Source organism: Molothrus aeneus, chromosome 3 (genome assembly GCF_037042795.1).
Source record: "Molothrus aeneus isolate 106 chromosome 3, BPBGC_Maene_1.0, whole genome shotgun sequence".
In the NCBI taxonomy this organism is placed as follows: domain Eukaryota; kingdom Metazoa; phylum Chordata; class Aves; order Passeriformes; family Icteridae; genus Molothrus; species Molothrus aeneus.
Genome location: NC_089648.1, coordinates 73,117,136 through 73,134,429, shown reverse-complemented (window position 1 = coordinate 73,134,429; position 17,294 = coordinate 73,117,136). Strand labels below are relative to the sequence as shown.

Here is a 17,294-nt window from a genome sequence, read left to right as displayed (position 1 = left end):
GGGGAAGTTTTCCCTCCAACTGCACACTGATAGTTGAGGCTTATAGGTATTGATAGGGGTACTCATAAGCTTTCTCAGCAGTTTCTATTCCAAATTTTTACATCACAATTCTATACAATATTGTGATTTAGTTTTTCTCAGGATGTATCCCAGAAAGGAGTATCCCCAGATGGTGGTGGTCCAGTTTCCGAAAGGAAGAAGAATCCCATCTGGTGAAGTCCAGCTCCCCAGATGTGGGTCCACCTTTTAATTGCAAGGACTATAAATCTAATAACAGTGATGTCCAGCTTCCCTTGGTCAAAACCATAAATCCTTGAGGTGATGTTCATCTTCCTTTCTCAAGCTGCTTTTCTCTGTTTTGTTAAGGCATAAGATAAGCATGTTTCCTTTATATATATTCCAAAGCTATAGTTTCAGGGATACAAGCAATATTCTAAAATTATACTTCAAAAGTTTATTATTACAAAACTCTTTAAGGCTTAACTACAAGCAAAGAGCAACATCCTTAACACTTTAATTCAAATACTCCTAAATCAACTAAGGTAAATTGCGAACAAAAGATAGGTTCAAAGGCCTTCTTCCATGCTTTAGTCCTCAGTTATTATTAGAATTTGTCTTTATAATTGTCCTATGGTCGATTTCCACACATATCACAATCACAAATACACACACTGTCTGTATGTACCTGACACAAAACACAGCTTTGTATTTCACACTAACAAGTTCTCAGTGATGCTGAGGTATTAGAAAAATAAATTACTTGTCACTAATACTGCCATGTTAAAATTTACAGCTGGACAAGTTTTGATGATCTCAGACCTAGGGGGAGGTTAATAAAGCTTGGGAAGAAGGATGTCACACTGATAATGGACACAAAGAATGCAGACTTTATGGGCCACAAGGCCCACATTTGGCAGAACTCCCAAGATAAGAAGGAAACTAATAAAGTCAACTCAGCATCGTGCGGCAATCAGCTCAGACTGGGTAACGGATAATTCTGGCAGGGCAGATTGCAACCATCGGACCCAAGAAATCCACCAAACCAAAAGCAAAAAGAAAGACTGAGCACATGGACTGATTAACATGAGAAGAAAGAGAATCATTGACCAACAGAAGGTAGAACACTAATTAATAGAAGAACTATGTAACTTGTAGCACTGTAACTCCAGCACCCATTGGCATTTTGGTCAGGGACTATCTCCTCATCCAGGAGGGGATAAGAGACACAAAGATGCAATATATGAAAAGAGACTGTATAAAGTAAATAGAGGGGTTGATATAATATTGTGGAATTGGTATTGTGTAGTAGAATTTTGGAAAGCTCATACATGCTTGAGAGTGACAAGTGGAGTGTATGAAGTCATGGTTAAAAATCTTTCTCTTTTTGGGTAATAATGTGGAATGGGGCAATCAGTTAAATCTTCTCCTTGTTTTCCATTGGGATGTATTTGGAATCACTGGGAAAAGTTTGGTGGAGAACTTCTTATAAAGTGGTAGTTAAAAGAATACTGTACTCAATGGTGGCCAAAATATAAATTGGATGGTGATAAAAAGTGGCCAGAAATGGGAACATTAAATTATAATAACATGCTACAACTGTTATTTTGCAGAAGATTAGATAAGTGGGATGAAATCCTGTGTGTGGATTTATTTTTCTCATTGAGAAATGGTCATAAAACAAGAAAGAAATGCAGGTAATTGGTGTCCGATTCAAATGTGTTAATGATGATGGAAGAGAAAGAAATTATCTTGTTGCTGTTCTGCTTCTAGTATAGAGAAAAGGTGTCTGAAAATGGATAGTGAAGAAGAAGGTGTACAATTGTTGGTTTCTCTGAGAAAGAATCAGGATAGTGATAATTGGGACCAGGAAAGTACTGATGGTAAGACTGAATTAAGGGATGCATTTAGTCCAATTGCAGGTAGAATTTGGGCACACCAAAACCCTGTATATCTAAAAGTTCCCTTTTCAACCACTGATTTGATACATTGGAAGGAGTCTGCCAGGTTCTAAAAAAAAATTGAGAAAAATTTTAAATTCTGTATGGTACACCACATAATGTGAAACTGACAGGAAAAACTGACCAGATGATGTGGTAAGAGAAAAAGCTTTAACAGATTATCTCTTGTCTTTAAAGAGAAACCTGAGATTATTACACAGGTACTTGCTCTTTAGAACACCAGTCCCAATCAAGTCATCAATATATTCTTTCAAGCATGGAGATCAAGTCTACCTGAAAACCTGGAAAGAGATCCACTAGCTGAGAAGTGGAAAGGACCTTTTCAGGTACTGCTAACCACACACAGAGCCATGGAATTGAAATTATTGGACTCATGAATTCATTACACAGACCAAACGTATTCCTCCAACTTTGTGGTGGTCTTAACAGAAAGACCCCCAAAACTGAAACTGACTTGGGACTCATGAACTGCACATGGACAAAAACAGAATCTGTACTGCAATTTTATTGTATTCAGGAGAAATTTTACTATATTTTTGTGTTTTACTAAGTTTAAGAAGTTTTTATAGGCAATGTGCTTGATTTTTAGAACACCACTGAGCACCCAGACCTGGGTGCACAACTCTGAAATAAACAATCAGTCTCTTTTGAGTGTGTAATTATTGGCTTGTAGCACACTGGATAATAAATCCAATTTTTCTGAACAACAATATGTCCTATTTTAAACAAATCATTTATATCATCTTGGAGTTTTACTTGGTACTCACAAAGTGAGGCAGGTGATTGCTCAGTGGAATTGAATGTAAATATTATCATTTGTAAAACAAAATGAAGTTACAATTACTAGTGCATGAATCAAAGCCTGCCCAGCTGACAGTTTGCAAGATCCATCTGGCCTCCAGGACAATATTCCACTATCCTATAAAATTTTACATCTCATCTGACAACTGGCCTTAGTGTAAATAGGACTGATGTCATCCCCTCCCAATTGCCAAGAACTTGTAAAGTCTTGCATTAGATTTACAATTTGTTTATTACCAATTACAGAGGCCAAGGCATACTTCTGGCCCTGTAAATGCCTGTATAATACTCATGCTTAAGCAGAGGACATGAAAGTAAGCAAAGTGCTGGATATAAAAGTCCATGACTTGGAGAAATATAAAAAAAATATGCATGCACAGCACTTTGAAGAAATAAGTGTAGTATAATAAGGACGTCCCATGCTAACTTTAATTGTACTGCAGCAAATTAATATCAGTACAGGGACACACCACAAAATACAAAGCAGAGCCAAATCCAGCATTCTTGGAGGGTTTATAGTCTCATTTTTAGCCCTTACAGCTGAAGCTGTGTCCCATGTTCACTTGTGCTGTTTCATGTTATATTCCAGCTTCACATTACTGTGCAGGCATACCTGCAGTCACACTCCCATGTGTAGTGAACATAACTGAACGTGCTTGAATGTGGTATGTGCAGGGTGTGAAACAAGTACAGATGTTGTTTCATACATCCTTGGCAAACCAGTTACCACATATGATATTTTGTATCATTATATTGCAAAGATCTACAAAATACGTGGGATTTTTCCATTAAAAAACCCTATCGTTTTGACTCCTAATTTAAATATCATTTCTAAAGTATTTGGATGATTATAAATGCCAAGTGTATATAATTGGATTCCTTTAACAACTATTTTTTAATTCTTAGCTTGTGTGTTTTTTCCTAAAAGCCTGATTGACACAAGTGTCAATAAAATCTGTAATGACAACAGGAAAGTCTGACTAAGAACATAAGTAAATCTTGCAGGATAAAAATATTAAATTGGAGGATTTTTTTGTTCTCCTACATTTTAAACATTATTAGTACTTGAAATTACTGTTCAATCTTTTATCTATATATACAGTTTATACAGCTTATATTACAGACATCTAAATTTTAAAATCAAATACCTCTTTTTCAAAACATGTGACGTGGGGCAGTGTTCTGTTTATTTCTTCCATGTATGCCTCCTTTATCCTTGAAGTTTTGTTTCCTTGGGTTTTTTAAACCCTTTATTTCATAACACATGTCCTTTAGGTTGAATACAAAATAACTTCCAACATCAATGTGCATATCATATTGTATTTTATTAAAATAAGTTACAAGATCCCAACTTTCCCATTTAATTGAAAGAATACATAGGCACATTTTTTCATTCTGCCTTGCCACTTCAAAGTTTTATATAATGTAATATACTGTATCCATTCTTTTTTTCCTGTATTTTCTTTGAAGTAAGAGAATAAAAAATGCAGTTACTACAGAAAAGCAGTATCTGCAGTAGACACTGAAGCACAGCAGGTATGAGTAGCTTCATGGCTATAAAGTGACTGTACATGAAGATCCTTAGGGTCACTGTATTTTCAAGACTCTTGTCTTCCTGAAATCTTCTTGATGTTTGTCCATAATAATTAACCACTGCTGTTTTGTAAGCTGTGCAATGAAATAAAGCTTCCTGAAAACAATAAAAAGGCTTGATTCTGAAAGATTATTTTAAAATAAAGCAAAATGATAGCTCAGACAATCTGCTGTCTGTCTTGATATGCCTGCAGCTTCTCAGACACTTCCTCTAGTGGTCAGTTGTTAAGGACAATAAAATAGATGGCTATAAGGTTTGTTTTATTTACAGTCTTTCTCATTGTTGCATTTTCAAAAAAAACCAGTCTGGTTTCTGGGTGAGGTCAATACATGCTTGAAACAGAGATTTCCAAACATATTAGAGCTCTGTCAAGATCTGGCATCTTCTCAAATAATCTCAACAACCCTAATTTCTTATAAAGTGTTGGATCAGGTGATACCCAGGGACGAGGAGCAGAAGGTCTCTGCTATGTTTTCCAGATTGTCTTGATAGGATGCTAGGGATAGAAATGGCCATCAAAGAATAACTTTGAAAGAAAGCCTCGGTTCTTTGTATAAAGTCTATTCCTAACTTAAACCTACAACATTTTCTTGTTTAACATGAGCTCTTGGGGCAGAAAGATTGATCTCTGAAGGACATGCTACTACTGAGATGACATTACAGGTTTAAATATCTTGGTGTTCAGATTTAACTAATTAGATTCCATGGAATTATATATTATAATCCAGGAAAATGTGAGTTCTTCCCCTTGCTTTTCCCAGGCAGATAAACTGAACTCCAAGCACACTGCATGAAGAGGGATGTGCAATTAGATCTCATAAAAATAACTTTGAATTTATCCAAAAACTGGGAAAGTTTTGTGTCCTTGGCAGAAGTGTTTATTTGACTTTCAGAAACTTTGGCAAACTGAAAAATTCTTGTATCTATCTAAATTATGTATAAAGCTCTCCTTTTTTTTAATCTCAAATAGTCCACTCTTCCTTGATTTTGAAGCCTCAGAGATTGGGATGATAACTACAGACATAATGCTCCTTTAAATCAATTCCTATTTGAATAAGAGCACCTTTGACAAAAAAAAGCCTTCAGTCTCAAAAATTTTCAGCGAAGAAAATCTGTGACCTTCCTTGGTAAATTGTAGCAGTGATCAACCACTCTCACTTCTAAAAATTATGCCTTATGATGTACCACAGCTTGTCCAACTTCAACTTCCAGTTATTAGTTCCTACCATGTCATCTGAGGGCATTTATTTCAGCATTCAGTCTTACTGTGGTACCACAGAGATCACCACTTTCTCTTTGTTTATTGGTTGGGCTTTCTTTTCTCTCCCACATGTTTGTGGAATGTCTGATCCGGGGGCTGACCGCGATTCCCTTCCCGGCTGCAGCTGCGGCACTGCAGCAAACGCAGCCGGCAAATCCCACCCCAGCCGGCACCTCGGGTCCCCCACGGGTACCCGGCCTGCCCAGAGCCTCCAGCACCCTGCCTTGCAGCCCTCTCATGCTCCTGCATGCCTGCATATTAACAGGCTCACACGTTTTCAGGGAAAAGAAGGTGCTTGAAAATCACTTGGGACAGTGCCTGCCCATGGAGGTGGGATGCAGAGGGATACCACAGCTAATGGGACTCTTGTCACACTGCCCGTGAAGTTGTCCCTAAAGTTTTGGGACATAATAGGAGGGCTCAAAACTGAGTGTCTGATGTAACAGTAAAAGCCACCCAGTAGAATTATGAGTTTGATGAACAGTGCTTGATGTTCAACATGGCAGATATAATCTGGGGAGTGTGGGCATATGCATTTATTTTATCTGTATCATGTTGCTCTTCAATGAAATGTGAAAACATAGTAGTGTTTGCAACAACCTATCTTTTTTTCCATAATATTTCTAAAATCACCCTGAAAATACTTTCTTCCCTGGATATTTCTTCCCTGGTTAATAACAAAACAGCTACCTCTAAAATACCAGGAAAATGCTGAATGCAGGTGATCATGTCAGAAAAAGGATATATTTTGTGGACAGAGCTTCGAGGCGTGAGGTCACTGAGTCCTGGAGGGCAGCTATGGCTTCACACTTACAGGACTCTTCAGTTACAAGACTGCTCGTTATGGCTCCTAAGAGAGAAAACAGCATTTACTATATTTACTACAGTTATTGAACATTTAAATCCCAAGAATATTCTTGATCTTGTGGAAGGATCAAACCCACGCTGTGAGACTACAGCAAGCACTGCAAGCCAGGGCAGGTGGGAAGGAGGAGCAGCAGTGAACAGGGGCTGGTGTGTAGCCAGAGACCTGAGTGAGTCCAGGACAGGGACTCCAGGACAGAGAGCTCAACTCGAGCCAAGAAGGAAGCAGAGCAGGATGTTCCTCACCTGCCTACCTGGATCCTCTACACTCTTTAAATTAGACCATTACTGAGAAAAAATAAAAATAAAAAAGGGCCTGGCTGCAGAGACCAAGCAGCCTCCCTTTCAACTTTAATTGTGTTACCCCACAAGTACTCTTGGTTTCTGACATTTGCGACATGCATGCCTAGGGAGGATGGACACAAATCCATTCAAATGTCACATGAATATAGATGGAGGGAATGACATCATTCAAATACGCCCAAGTGAATTTATAATCTGGCAGAAAGACCCAGCAATCTAACTGGAGGAGCCAGTTAGCATAACAGGAGTTACCAATCTCTTCAGAAAGGGAAAGTGATCATTGCTATATTCTACAGTGCTTCCATTGAATCTGTTCCTAAGTCTTGAACTCAGTCTTCCAGACTTGCCAGGAGACCAACCTCAGCTGTCCTCAACAATTCCTTTTTCTCCATAATTCACAGAAAAAATCAGCAATGATGACAATTTCACTGTAGTATAATAATATCACGCATCAGTAGATGGCTGTGAGATCTTGGCTGTATGAAAGGCAATTTAACATCACCTACTCCATAAAGTAAATAAGTTAAGGCTGCACCACTTTGCTGAAGGCTGAGAACAAATGTATCAACAGCTACTGCAGCACAGGTACTGTAGTGAGTTCACCATCCACATCTGAGACTGGAATAATAAGCTTCCAAAAGCAAAGCCTTCTTCAAAGAGAGCCTACAAATACATTTTCAATAAGTTATCAAGAGGTATTACATGTATAAAATACCCATCTCTTAATAAATGGGGTTTTTTTACATTACTTGCAAAGGCAACAATAGCATATTAATAATTTTTTTCTCTAGATATATAAATGCATAGCTGATCAATGTCAAACAATGTGTATGAGCATTGTAACAGTAAAGTAAATTATAGAAACAGTAAATTGTACACAAGTACATTTCTGTTTTTCCCTGGACTGTTTTGGCTTCTTTTTTTTTTTTTTATTTGTTTTGGTTTGGTTTGGGTTTTGGTGGTTTTGTTTTTGTTTTTTTTTTTGTCAATCATGCCATTAATACTCCCATTTTAAAAGGAAACTGCAAAATCTATGAGGTTGCAGATCTGGCAGTGCAGAAACTCATTTGTGTTAAAGCCAATGTTGAAATTGGTGTCTCCTTGATTCCACTGAGGCTGTATTTGTTCAGCTCCCCTGTTTGGAACATTCCACTGGCTTTATGGTCAATGTACAAAGAAGAGCTGTTCAAGAGTCAGCTGGAGAAAGGCCAGTTCAGAACATCACACCAACATGGTTGGTTTCCAACCAACTGCCAGTTAACTTTTTATGTCTGCATTTAAATTCTCCAATGATAGATACTGATCCTCCTTGGATGTTGTCTCTTTTAAAAAAATTATTTTTCCAACCACCTCTGGCAATTGTTCAAAGGTATTCTGAATTCTTCTACAGTCCTACTGTGAAATTGAAAGTGTTCCAGTATTTGATATTCAAAATTTGGGGATTCCTGTTGCCCCTGGGATGCCCAACAAGACACACAAAGCATGCTAAGCTGTGTTTTTACACTGCCTTTGTGGTCAAGTCCAGACCAACAAGGAACTATTTTTGCAGATGGTGTTTGTCTATATCCACCAATTTTATAACTGTGCTCTTACACAGCATCTTCAGCCACTTGATGTGATGGCAGGTGATTCCCACTCTGAACCAGAGGTACAGCTAGGCAGCTCTTGAGGTCCCTTCCTACCCAACTTAACTTTGGATTCTACATCAAACTGTGGAGACGTTCTGCCAACACTTGATCCCAGTATTGCCCATCTGAAAACAGTTGGTGAGTTCATTCTTTCCCCACTGAGCTCAGAGGAGATGCCAAGGATGCAAGGTTTAGCATTGCAGCAGTTCTAACCTGAGTATTTGTGTTCCTCTGGGGACCCTCCAGCCATTCTCCAAATGCTGGTAGGCAATGGAGACTCACATCCCTGAGACAGATGCCCCAGAACCCTGCTTTCCCAACACCCCCAATTATTCCCATTTCAGGAATGCAGAGTGTATTTTTAAATACAGCGAGTCCTTCAAGGTGTGATGACAACATTAAACTAGCTTTAAATACAGCAACTGCTAAAACTAAAGGAGAAGAACCAAACTAGCTCAAAATATTTTGGAAAGAGGTATAAAAGAATGAAAAGGGATTATACTTCCTGAGAGCTTGTGAGTTGATAGACCATTTCTCAAACAGATTAAAGATGTTTAACACATTAAAACAAGGTGCTTCAATAAATAAACATATTCAGGAAAAAATCCAAATACTTGAGCATGTTTTGTCATCTGAATTTAAGATAAAGCCTCCATAGCAGTCACAGGTCTGTGATCACTCACACAGATCTGCTGCCAGTCATAGGTTCCTGGTGCACACACACCAGTTCACACCGGATGTGCTTTGGAGAAGCAGTTATCCAAAACTAAGATAACATTTTTTAATTCTTCCCAATGGCAATGCTTTTCCATGCTGGGAGCCTCTCCTCTATGAATCTTATCAGGGACTGCTGAGATGTGTAACTGATCTCACCTTGGAGCAGCAATTGTATTACTGGGGATTAATACATTAATTAATGCAAGGGATACCTCAGAGCTTGCTCCCTCTGACCCAGCTGTGTAACCCCACCAGATGTGAGATGCCACATCAGCTCCAAAGGCACACTAGGAAAGGTTTCCAGCATGCAATAACTTTACTGTAAGCAGACTGAGAAGGAAAGAAACACTTCTGAAATTGTTCTATTTTTACTGTAACACAAAGTCACTGAGAAGCTAAAGAAAGGAACAGCAAGATGAAATTCAGGCTGGAGGGGAGGACATCACCTCAAACTGTCTTGCATGGTGGTACACACATTCCACAGTACTGCAAAGTGTGTGACTAACCCCAGCTCTTCTCAACAACTTGTCACTTCTGGGTTTGCTGAATATTACATAAATTAGGGAAGGCCTTATTTATAAGTTGACAAAGACGGCATGGGGACTATTTACTAACATTGTTCTATATAAAGTTCTTTGTGTCTCTGACATTTGCTCAAGTGGGCACAGAACTGTTTTTTAACACCCAAGTGCAGGTGTAAGCTCCAAACTTTAGAGAATATCAACCCATATCCAAACTTTAGAGAATATCAACCCATATCCAAACTTTAGAGCTGGTCATAGTGATTCCCATTAGCAAATCTATCTTCATTTGCATTCACACCAGGATGTTTTTACTGCATGTCAGCATGCTGTTAACCAGAGCAGGGTGCACAGAGCATGTTTTTATCTGACTATCAACGTCACAAAATTAGTAGGAAATTTTGGAATACTGGCAACGCTTTTTTGCAGCTGTAACAGATGGCAAAAGGAATGGAACTGAAAGTGAAGAAGTTACAAAACAATTATCCAACAGAATTTCAGAGAACAAATATCTTGATTTTAAGAGACTATTTGGCATTATTTCAGCTCTAATTGAGTTGGAGAAGACACTGTTTTATGGAGTGAAAAGACCATTAACAGAAAAGTATATGTGGCTGCTAAAAAAGATGTGACACCCACTGCCAGTTACAAAGTGGGCACTTTATGTGTGAGGCTGCTGTTTTCTGCCAAATTTAACACGTCAATTCTGAAAGGGCAAGCTGAGAAGGAGTTCCTATATTTGGATATCTTTGCAGTAAGAGGGCCCAGCAAGGCACAAGAAAAAATAAAGAGTAGAGAAAGAAAGGAAGAGAGAAAAGAGAGCAAGAAAGAGAGAAAGAAAGGAGAAGGGAAAGGAAGCAAAGGAAAAGAAGAAAAAAAAAGGAAAAGGTAAAAGAAAAGGGAAAAAAAGACCCTCTCCCAGACCTAGACTATTTTTGCATCATTTAAATGAGATTCAAAAGGGAAAAAAAAGTAAGCATGTGAAGAAAATAATTTAAAGTTTGAGTAAGCAGAAGGAGAATCAGGGCTATGAAATGAGGTTTGGGATTAGACTCCCAAAGGAGAGGCCTAACTGAATTTACATTCCGTTACATGTTTATTGCCTCTCTGTAATGCCAGCTAAGAGCTCATCCTAAGCACCATATTTACAAAATCAGCTCCTAACCTAGGCAGGAAGAAATACTGAGACCCTCTGGCTTCACCTCTTTGAAATGTGAGACGTGTGACTTACCTTGAGAGATTTGCCCAGGAACTTCCTGGAACTGGAAGCCTAAATGCAACAGTTTGTCACACAAAATACAGGAAGGAAAAGGATTATAGTGGAACTGGGAGGAAAAAAGGATTTTGCCTAAATAAATCATGAGACATCCAAAGAAATTCAGAGTGAAGATCAAACCCTAATCAAGTGAAGATATTATAGAATAGATAACAATTTGTAGATAATATATACTTATGTGTACATCCCTGAGTACCAGCTACATCTATGCTCTTGTTCTCCACAAGAGACCAGCACTGAGAAGGAACATTTCCCTCTATCTTCTAGAGCCTTAAGGCTGGAATATTTTTTAAGGTCCAAACACATCCACCAGAAAGAGCAATCACACTCATGATGATACAGACTACAATCATTCTTCCAGCACAGTCCATGTTCTCCCTCATCTCATTCCCTTGTGCTGCTTTACTGCAGATTTTCTGACAGAAGTGGTCCAAATCCCATACTGGATATGGCAATTCATGCTCCATGGGTATGAAAATACTGTGAAGTCCTCAAGGAAATGCTAAATGGCATTTTAATTTTAACCAAATACAACCTTCACACTACTGCAGAAGAGCCAAGGATCTCATTTTACTACTGTACGTATGGAAAAACAAAGTTGCCCTGAGTTTTCAGGAGTTGTACAGAAACTCTGGGATAATTTATCAGAAAAAATCAATTAGCCAGATTTTTAAAAGCTGCTTGCTTTCAGTGGAACACATTTTTCCTTAATCAGATCTTACCTGAGCAAGTCTTCTTGTCTGGATTCAGAGTGTATCCTTCATAGCAGCCACAGCTGTAGGATCCATCATTACTCAGACAGACTTGGGCACAGTCATGCCTCCCAGGTGCACACATGTCCATGGCTGTGGTGAGCCATGGTTTAGGAAAGAAACCTGTTAATCCCTCCCAGATACTGTTTTAAATGCTCAACATTTTAAATTATAATTCCCTTATGATTTAACCAGTGTCCTACTACATTATTTTATTATGCTGCAGACAGGTCAATTCAGTTATTAATTATTTAATGGAGGAGGCAGATACTGCAAGACATGACTACACCACATCTCATGCAGTTCTGTCTTTCATCAGCAATTCCAAGAGTCTTGTACATCCCCAGTAAGGATGAAGCTAAAAACCCCCACGAGATGAGCAATAACCTGCCCTGTGTCAGACTAAGCAGCTAAACAGTATTTATGGAATTCTGTGAAGAATAAACAAATAAAATAAAATGGTAGATAAGTGCAAAACTGCATTTTCTAATCAACAAATGTAAAGAATAATGCAATGTTACTGTTATTGGAAACAAGGAAAAGACTTCAGCTGAGTTCTCATTTTAGGGTAATTCACAGAAAACATGTCCATATCTCTATGAGTTTCATATAATCAAGTAGCCTTTAATTCTTACCTGAGCAAGTCTTTTTGTCTGGATTCAAGGTGTAGCCTTCATAGCAGTCACAGACATAGGATCTGTTGTTACTCACACAGATCTGGTCACACTCATGCCTCCCAGGTGCACACAGGTCCATAGCTTGGCAGGCATGTTAGAGACAAAACTTATTGTTAATAACAAGCAGTTTGAGATGGAGTGCACACTCCTATTTTTAAATAAATTTTGATTTGGAATCAGCTCAGAAATGGCAATAGTAATTGAAGGAATTAGAACAAGTGGTAGGAGAAAATATCTATAGTGTCTACATTTGGAGACTTTGTTCCAGCATCTGGCCCTAATGAATGGATCTGTAGGCACAATAAAAAGGACAGTGATAGAATCAAACTACATCTCACCATTACTTGCAGCTGAGTTTTATTTATTATTCATGTCTAGAATTCTTATTGAAAAAGATACACGTTTGTTGTTTCAACAGAAGCAAACAAGTAGCATCTCAAAACCACAAATAGTGTGGGTTTTTTTTTCCTAGTTGAACTCATTATCCAAAGGAATAATACCTGAGCAGGTTCTCTTATCTGGATTCAGGGTGTATCCCTCATAGCAGTCACAGAGGTGGGATGCCCCATCACTCACACAGAGCTGCTGGCAGCCGTGGCTCCCCAGGGCACACACGCTCACAGCTGCAAAGGGCAGTGACAGAGAGCTACTTCAGCCACCCCGGAGGACAGGAACAGGCATTACTCATTCATGCTTACACAAGTACATCTTGCACTGTTTGCTGGATTACTGGTAGTAAATGTCAGTGCAGTGTTCCTGTCACAAGTTACAGACCTCCTTTGCAGCACTCCATAGCCAGGAGAGAGAGGCCATAAACGGCAGGGAAATAACTCATACCTGAGGTGGCAGGGGAAAAGATGAATTGAAAATGAGATGGTTCAACAAGGAGAGATAGTAAGCATTCAGTAACATTACACAGGAACTCAACCATGAAAAGCTCTTCTGAGTCTTTGTATGCAATTCCTTTCTATTATGGGGAAGGGAAGGGAAGGGAAGGGAAGGGAAGGGAAGGCAAGGCAAGGCAAGGCAAGGCAAGGCAAGGGAAGGGAAGGGAAGGGAAGGGAAGGGAAGGGAAGGGAAGGGAAGGGAAGGGAAGGGAAGGGAAGGGAAGGGAAGGGAAGGGAAGGGAAGGGAAGGGAAGGGAAGGGAAGGGAAGGGAAGGGAAGGGAAGGGAAGGGAAGGGAAGGGAAGGGAAGGGAAGGGAAGGGAAGGGAAGGGAAGGGAAGGGAAGGGAAGGGAAGGGAAGGGAAGGGAAGGGAAGGTTTTACCTGAGATTTTTACTTAGATTTGTAGTTACTAATTAGTATTATTGTGGGTATGGACTACTGGTAAAATCAATCTCCAAAGTAATACTGGTGAGATAAAAAATCAGAAGCAAGAGAGCTTAAACCTTCTCATGTGTTTCTGAAAACAAGGCAATTTTGTGGCAACAAAATGGCAACATTCCCATTTTCTAAAACAAGGAAGATTTAGAATTCTTCTAAAAAAGGCTGATAGAGTTGTCTTGTCTTTCTTTACATTTTACATGAGCAAAATCTCTGGGTGATCTTTTCAAGCATAAGTGAGAAGCTTAGATTCAAATAGTCAGATTTTTGTGGTAGGAAAGTCAAACGTCCACTGACTTGGACAGCTACTCAAGGCTAAGACTTTTCCATCTCTGGGATGGCTTCATGCTGAATAATGCTCTCAGTGCATCAAGAACTTGATCTTAGCCAACTATTTTTCCCCTGAACATTAATTTCCCTGTTTTCAGTTCACCCTGCAAATAAATTAATTGCCTTGGTCAAAGTGAAAGAAAATCCTTATTGCCACTGGTGAGTCCAGATTTCTGACCAAAAAGCACTCTGGAGCTGTAAAGAGACCCAGTTTACCACACTGACTTAAAAGACCCTCTTAGATTCATTTGGTTTATAGGAGTCTTTTTAAAGACTGTTTTCCTTCACCCTGTTATTTTCATGAATCCCAGATTCTGGCAAACTGCACGCAAGCGACTCAGAGTTCCACTGGAAGTGTACATGTGTGAGCTCTCTGATTTACCCTCCAGCCTTGTAGGGGCCTAATTTCTATGCTACAGCACAATAAACAGTTTATTCCTAAGAACAAGAGATTTTTCTTTGCTACTATGAAAGGGCTTGGTTTGGTGAGAACATAGTGGACACGAGTGCTGTGTTCACAGCACATGTACCTGTCCAGCCGGGTGGGCACTTGTGAGGGTCTGGTCACACCAGCAGCACAACGTGCTGTCAAACCAAACCTCAAGGCATTTCCTATGCTAATTATTGGCAAAGTGTCCTCTCTGCAGATGGTCTTACACAATTATTTCATACCTAGAGAAAGAGGTTTATTCACTTAAAACATACTCAAAAGGTGTAGTGGTCATTTTTAGTAAGGCTCTGAAATAACAAAAGTAACACACTGCCAACCAAGTTCCCAAGAAAGTGGCTGTTATTTTAATTCTTTTACAATGTCATTTATACCTATTTTACCTATTATTTGCTGGAGATTTATTTTAAAGTAAATTTCTTAGAACTTCACTAGAAAAATCTACTTTGCACAAGTTTTTTAATTGTCAGAAAGTTGTATTTTGATTTTTGTGAGTAGGGCTGTGTCACAGCTATCTATAGGCAGTTTTAAATACTCCAGATGATCTTTTTTCCCTGTAAAAGACAGTAACAGCCCACTCTGGCCTAGCATTGTTAGGGGAGTTCTAGCCTAAACCAAATACATACAGCATTCTTTGAAGATGAGCCCTGAAAAAACAAAGCTAATTTATCCCATCCCACAGTTCCTTGTCTAAATCAAGTTGTAGAGAAACAGAGGGAGATGTGAGCCTGGCACACTGGAAACGCCCAGCAGTGCCTAAGGAGTGAAAGCCTGTCCTGAGATGATCTGCTGCTGCATTTGGGCACTTTATCCTGCACCAGATTGCTCAAGCCAGTGTGGTGGTTTACCTGCCACGCTGATTGTCCTACTCTGAACCTACAGGGAATCCCTTCAGCTCCACACTCCCACCCTCTTTCCTTCCCAGTGAGATGGAAAAAGAAACGAGCAGCCTGCTCAGCTCTGGTGTACCTTCAGTAATTCAGTAATTATATACAGTCAAACCTTGTCCAGGTTGCTGTGATTTCTCTTTCTCTCTAAATCTGACCAACTGCACAAGGAGGTTCACGTGAGTCAGGTCTGTCACCTACATTACACTAAGGTCACTATTCAAAATGAAAAGGCCATTACTTGGCCTCCACTGAAAAAGAGGGTTGGCTTGTTTGCCCAATGGATGGTAAAGGATGTGATTTAGATGTGATACATAACACTTCTGAAAAACGTCTTTCTTACGGAGTGCAACCACAGCAGCAGTCAAAAGGAGCCGAGTTACACTGCTCTCTTGGACTGCTCCCCTTACCACAGAAAGTCTCCCTGAATCTGGATGTCAGCTTTTCAATCACGCCGTAGGTCTCCACATAGAAGACGTGTTCATCCAGGGGCTCGCTGGCCATCATCCTCAGGGACTGCACGTCTGCCCGGCCCACTCCGACTGCGTAGATCTCGATGCCGGCCGTCCGCGCGCTCGCCGCCACACCTTGGACCTGGTCCTGCGGCCGTCCATCTGTCACTACAATGACCACCCTGGGGATGCTGAAGGTTGCTGGCCGGGCGCCCATTTCCTCAGTGAAGACTTCTTCCATGGCAGTTTGGATGGCAAGGCCGGTCATGGTGCCAGCAGACAAGGGCGCAATGCGGGACACAGCCTCCTTCAGAGAGGCTCTGTCAAAGTGGGTCCGGAGGGGAAACTCCACCTTGACAGTGCTGGCGTAGTTCATGACAGCCACGCGCGTCGCTCTTTCACCCACATCCAGGGTATCGATCATTTCTGACAGGAAGAGTTTCACTTTCTCAAACTCTTCGGGTCGGACGCTGCGGGAGCTGTCTACGATGAAGAGGAGGTCTAGAGGCCGGTTCTTACAGGCAGTGTCTGCCAAGAGGGAAGGAAAGTGCTGCAGTCATCTCCCACACGGGACAGGAGCTTCACCCAAGGGCAGCGAGTGCTGTCATGGCAAACTACTCGTGCCACATAATGCTGGTGATTCTTTATGAAGACGCTTCAAATTATAGTGAGCAACATATTAGAGAGCCGTAAATATTAATTTTGATTAATAAATAACTGGGTTTGATTAATAAATAACTGGGTTTTTCTAAGCATTAATAGATAGGTGCACATTTGAGCGCTCAAAATGTCTAACTATCCTTGAAACAAAGGGTGGTGGTTTTCATGTAACAGTCAACAAAGAAATGAAATAATTATATATAAATGTATTTACTGATTATTTTCATAATGCTTGAATTCCAGTTTTTATAAGATAAAGAAATAAAATGGCAAAACATCTGACTAGATCATATAGGGAATGGATTGTAATAGATTTTTGGATAGTAACAATATAAACTGCTAATCAGGAATTATTTCTTGTTTGTAAATCACAATCCAAAATACACAACAACAACAAATAAAGGCCAACCAGGAAAAAGACACAAATGATGTTGTAAAAAGGCTTCTCTGGAAATTGTTATTGTTTATGGCTTGTAGAGCAGAGAGAGAAAAATGAAATTACTCATGAAATAATTGTATATGTAAAAATAAACATTTACACACACATTTCCAAAGTTCCTCACTGCCATATAAATCTAGACAGAAGCAGAAAAGCCATAGCCTAGATCAGAGACAAACATCACCTCTAGGAAGACAAAAACCAATCAAGACAGTGACAGCAGGCAAAGGAAATGCCCCCTCCCTGTCCTGATATACCACATCCTGACACAGACAGTACCTTGTACTTAATTTATACCATCAAGGCTGGATTTGCAGCTGAAAAATGGGCAACCCAAAACAAGAGTATTTCTATAAAAGAGACATCTTGGCTCACCAGTGCATTAAATAGCAAAATATTAG

At 39.7% G+C, this 17,294-nt stretch overlaps 1 protein-coding gene across 2 annotated transcripts; it reads right to left on the bottom strand.

Moving 5' to 3' along the window:
- Positions 1-4,065: 4,065 nt before the first annotated feature.
- Positions 4,066-16,729, bottom strand: MATN3 (matrilin 3). 2 transcript variants are annotated; one of them, XM_066545844.1, is made up of 6 exons: positions 15,753-16,729; positions 12,853-12,975; positions 12,311-12,433; positions 11,646-11,768; positions 6,360-6,464; positions 4,066-4,566 (listed from the first exon to the last, which is right to left on the bottom strand). In XM_066545844.1, exons 1-6 carry the CDS (start codon positions 16,216-16,218, stop codon positions 4,511-4,513), a joined length of 996 nt encoding a protein of 331 aa, XP_066401941.1. In that variant the 5' UTR covers positions 16,219-16,729; the 3' UTR covers positions 4,066-4,510. The 2 variants fall into 2 exon arrangements, with proteins under 2 accessions (XP_066401941.1, XP_066401942.1); XM_066545845.1 differs by lacking the exon at positions 12,853-12,975.
- Positions 16,730-17,294: the final 565 nt, after the last annotated feature.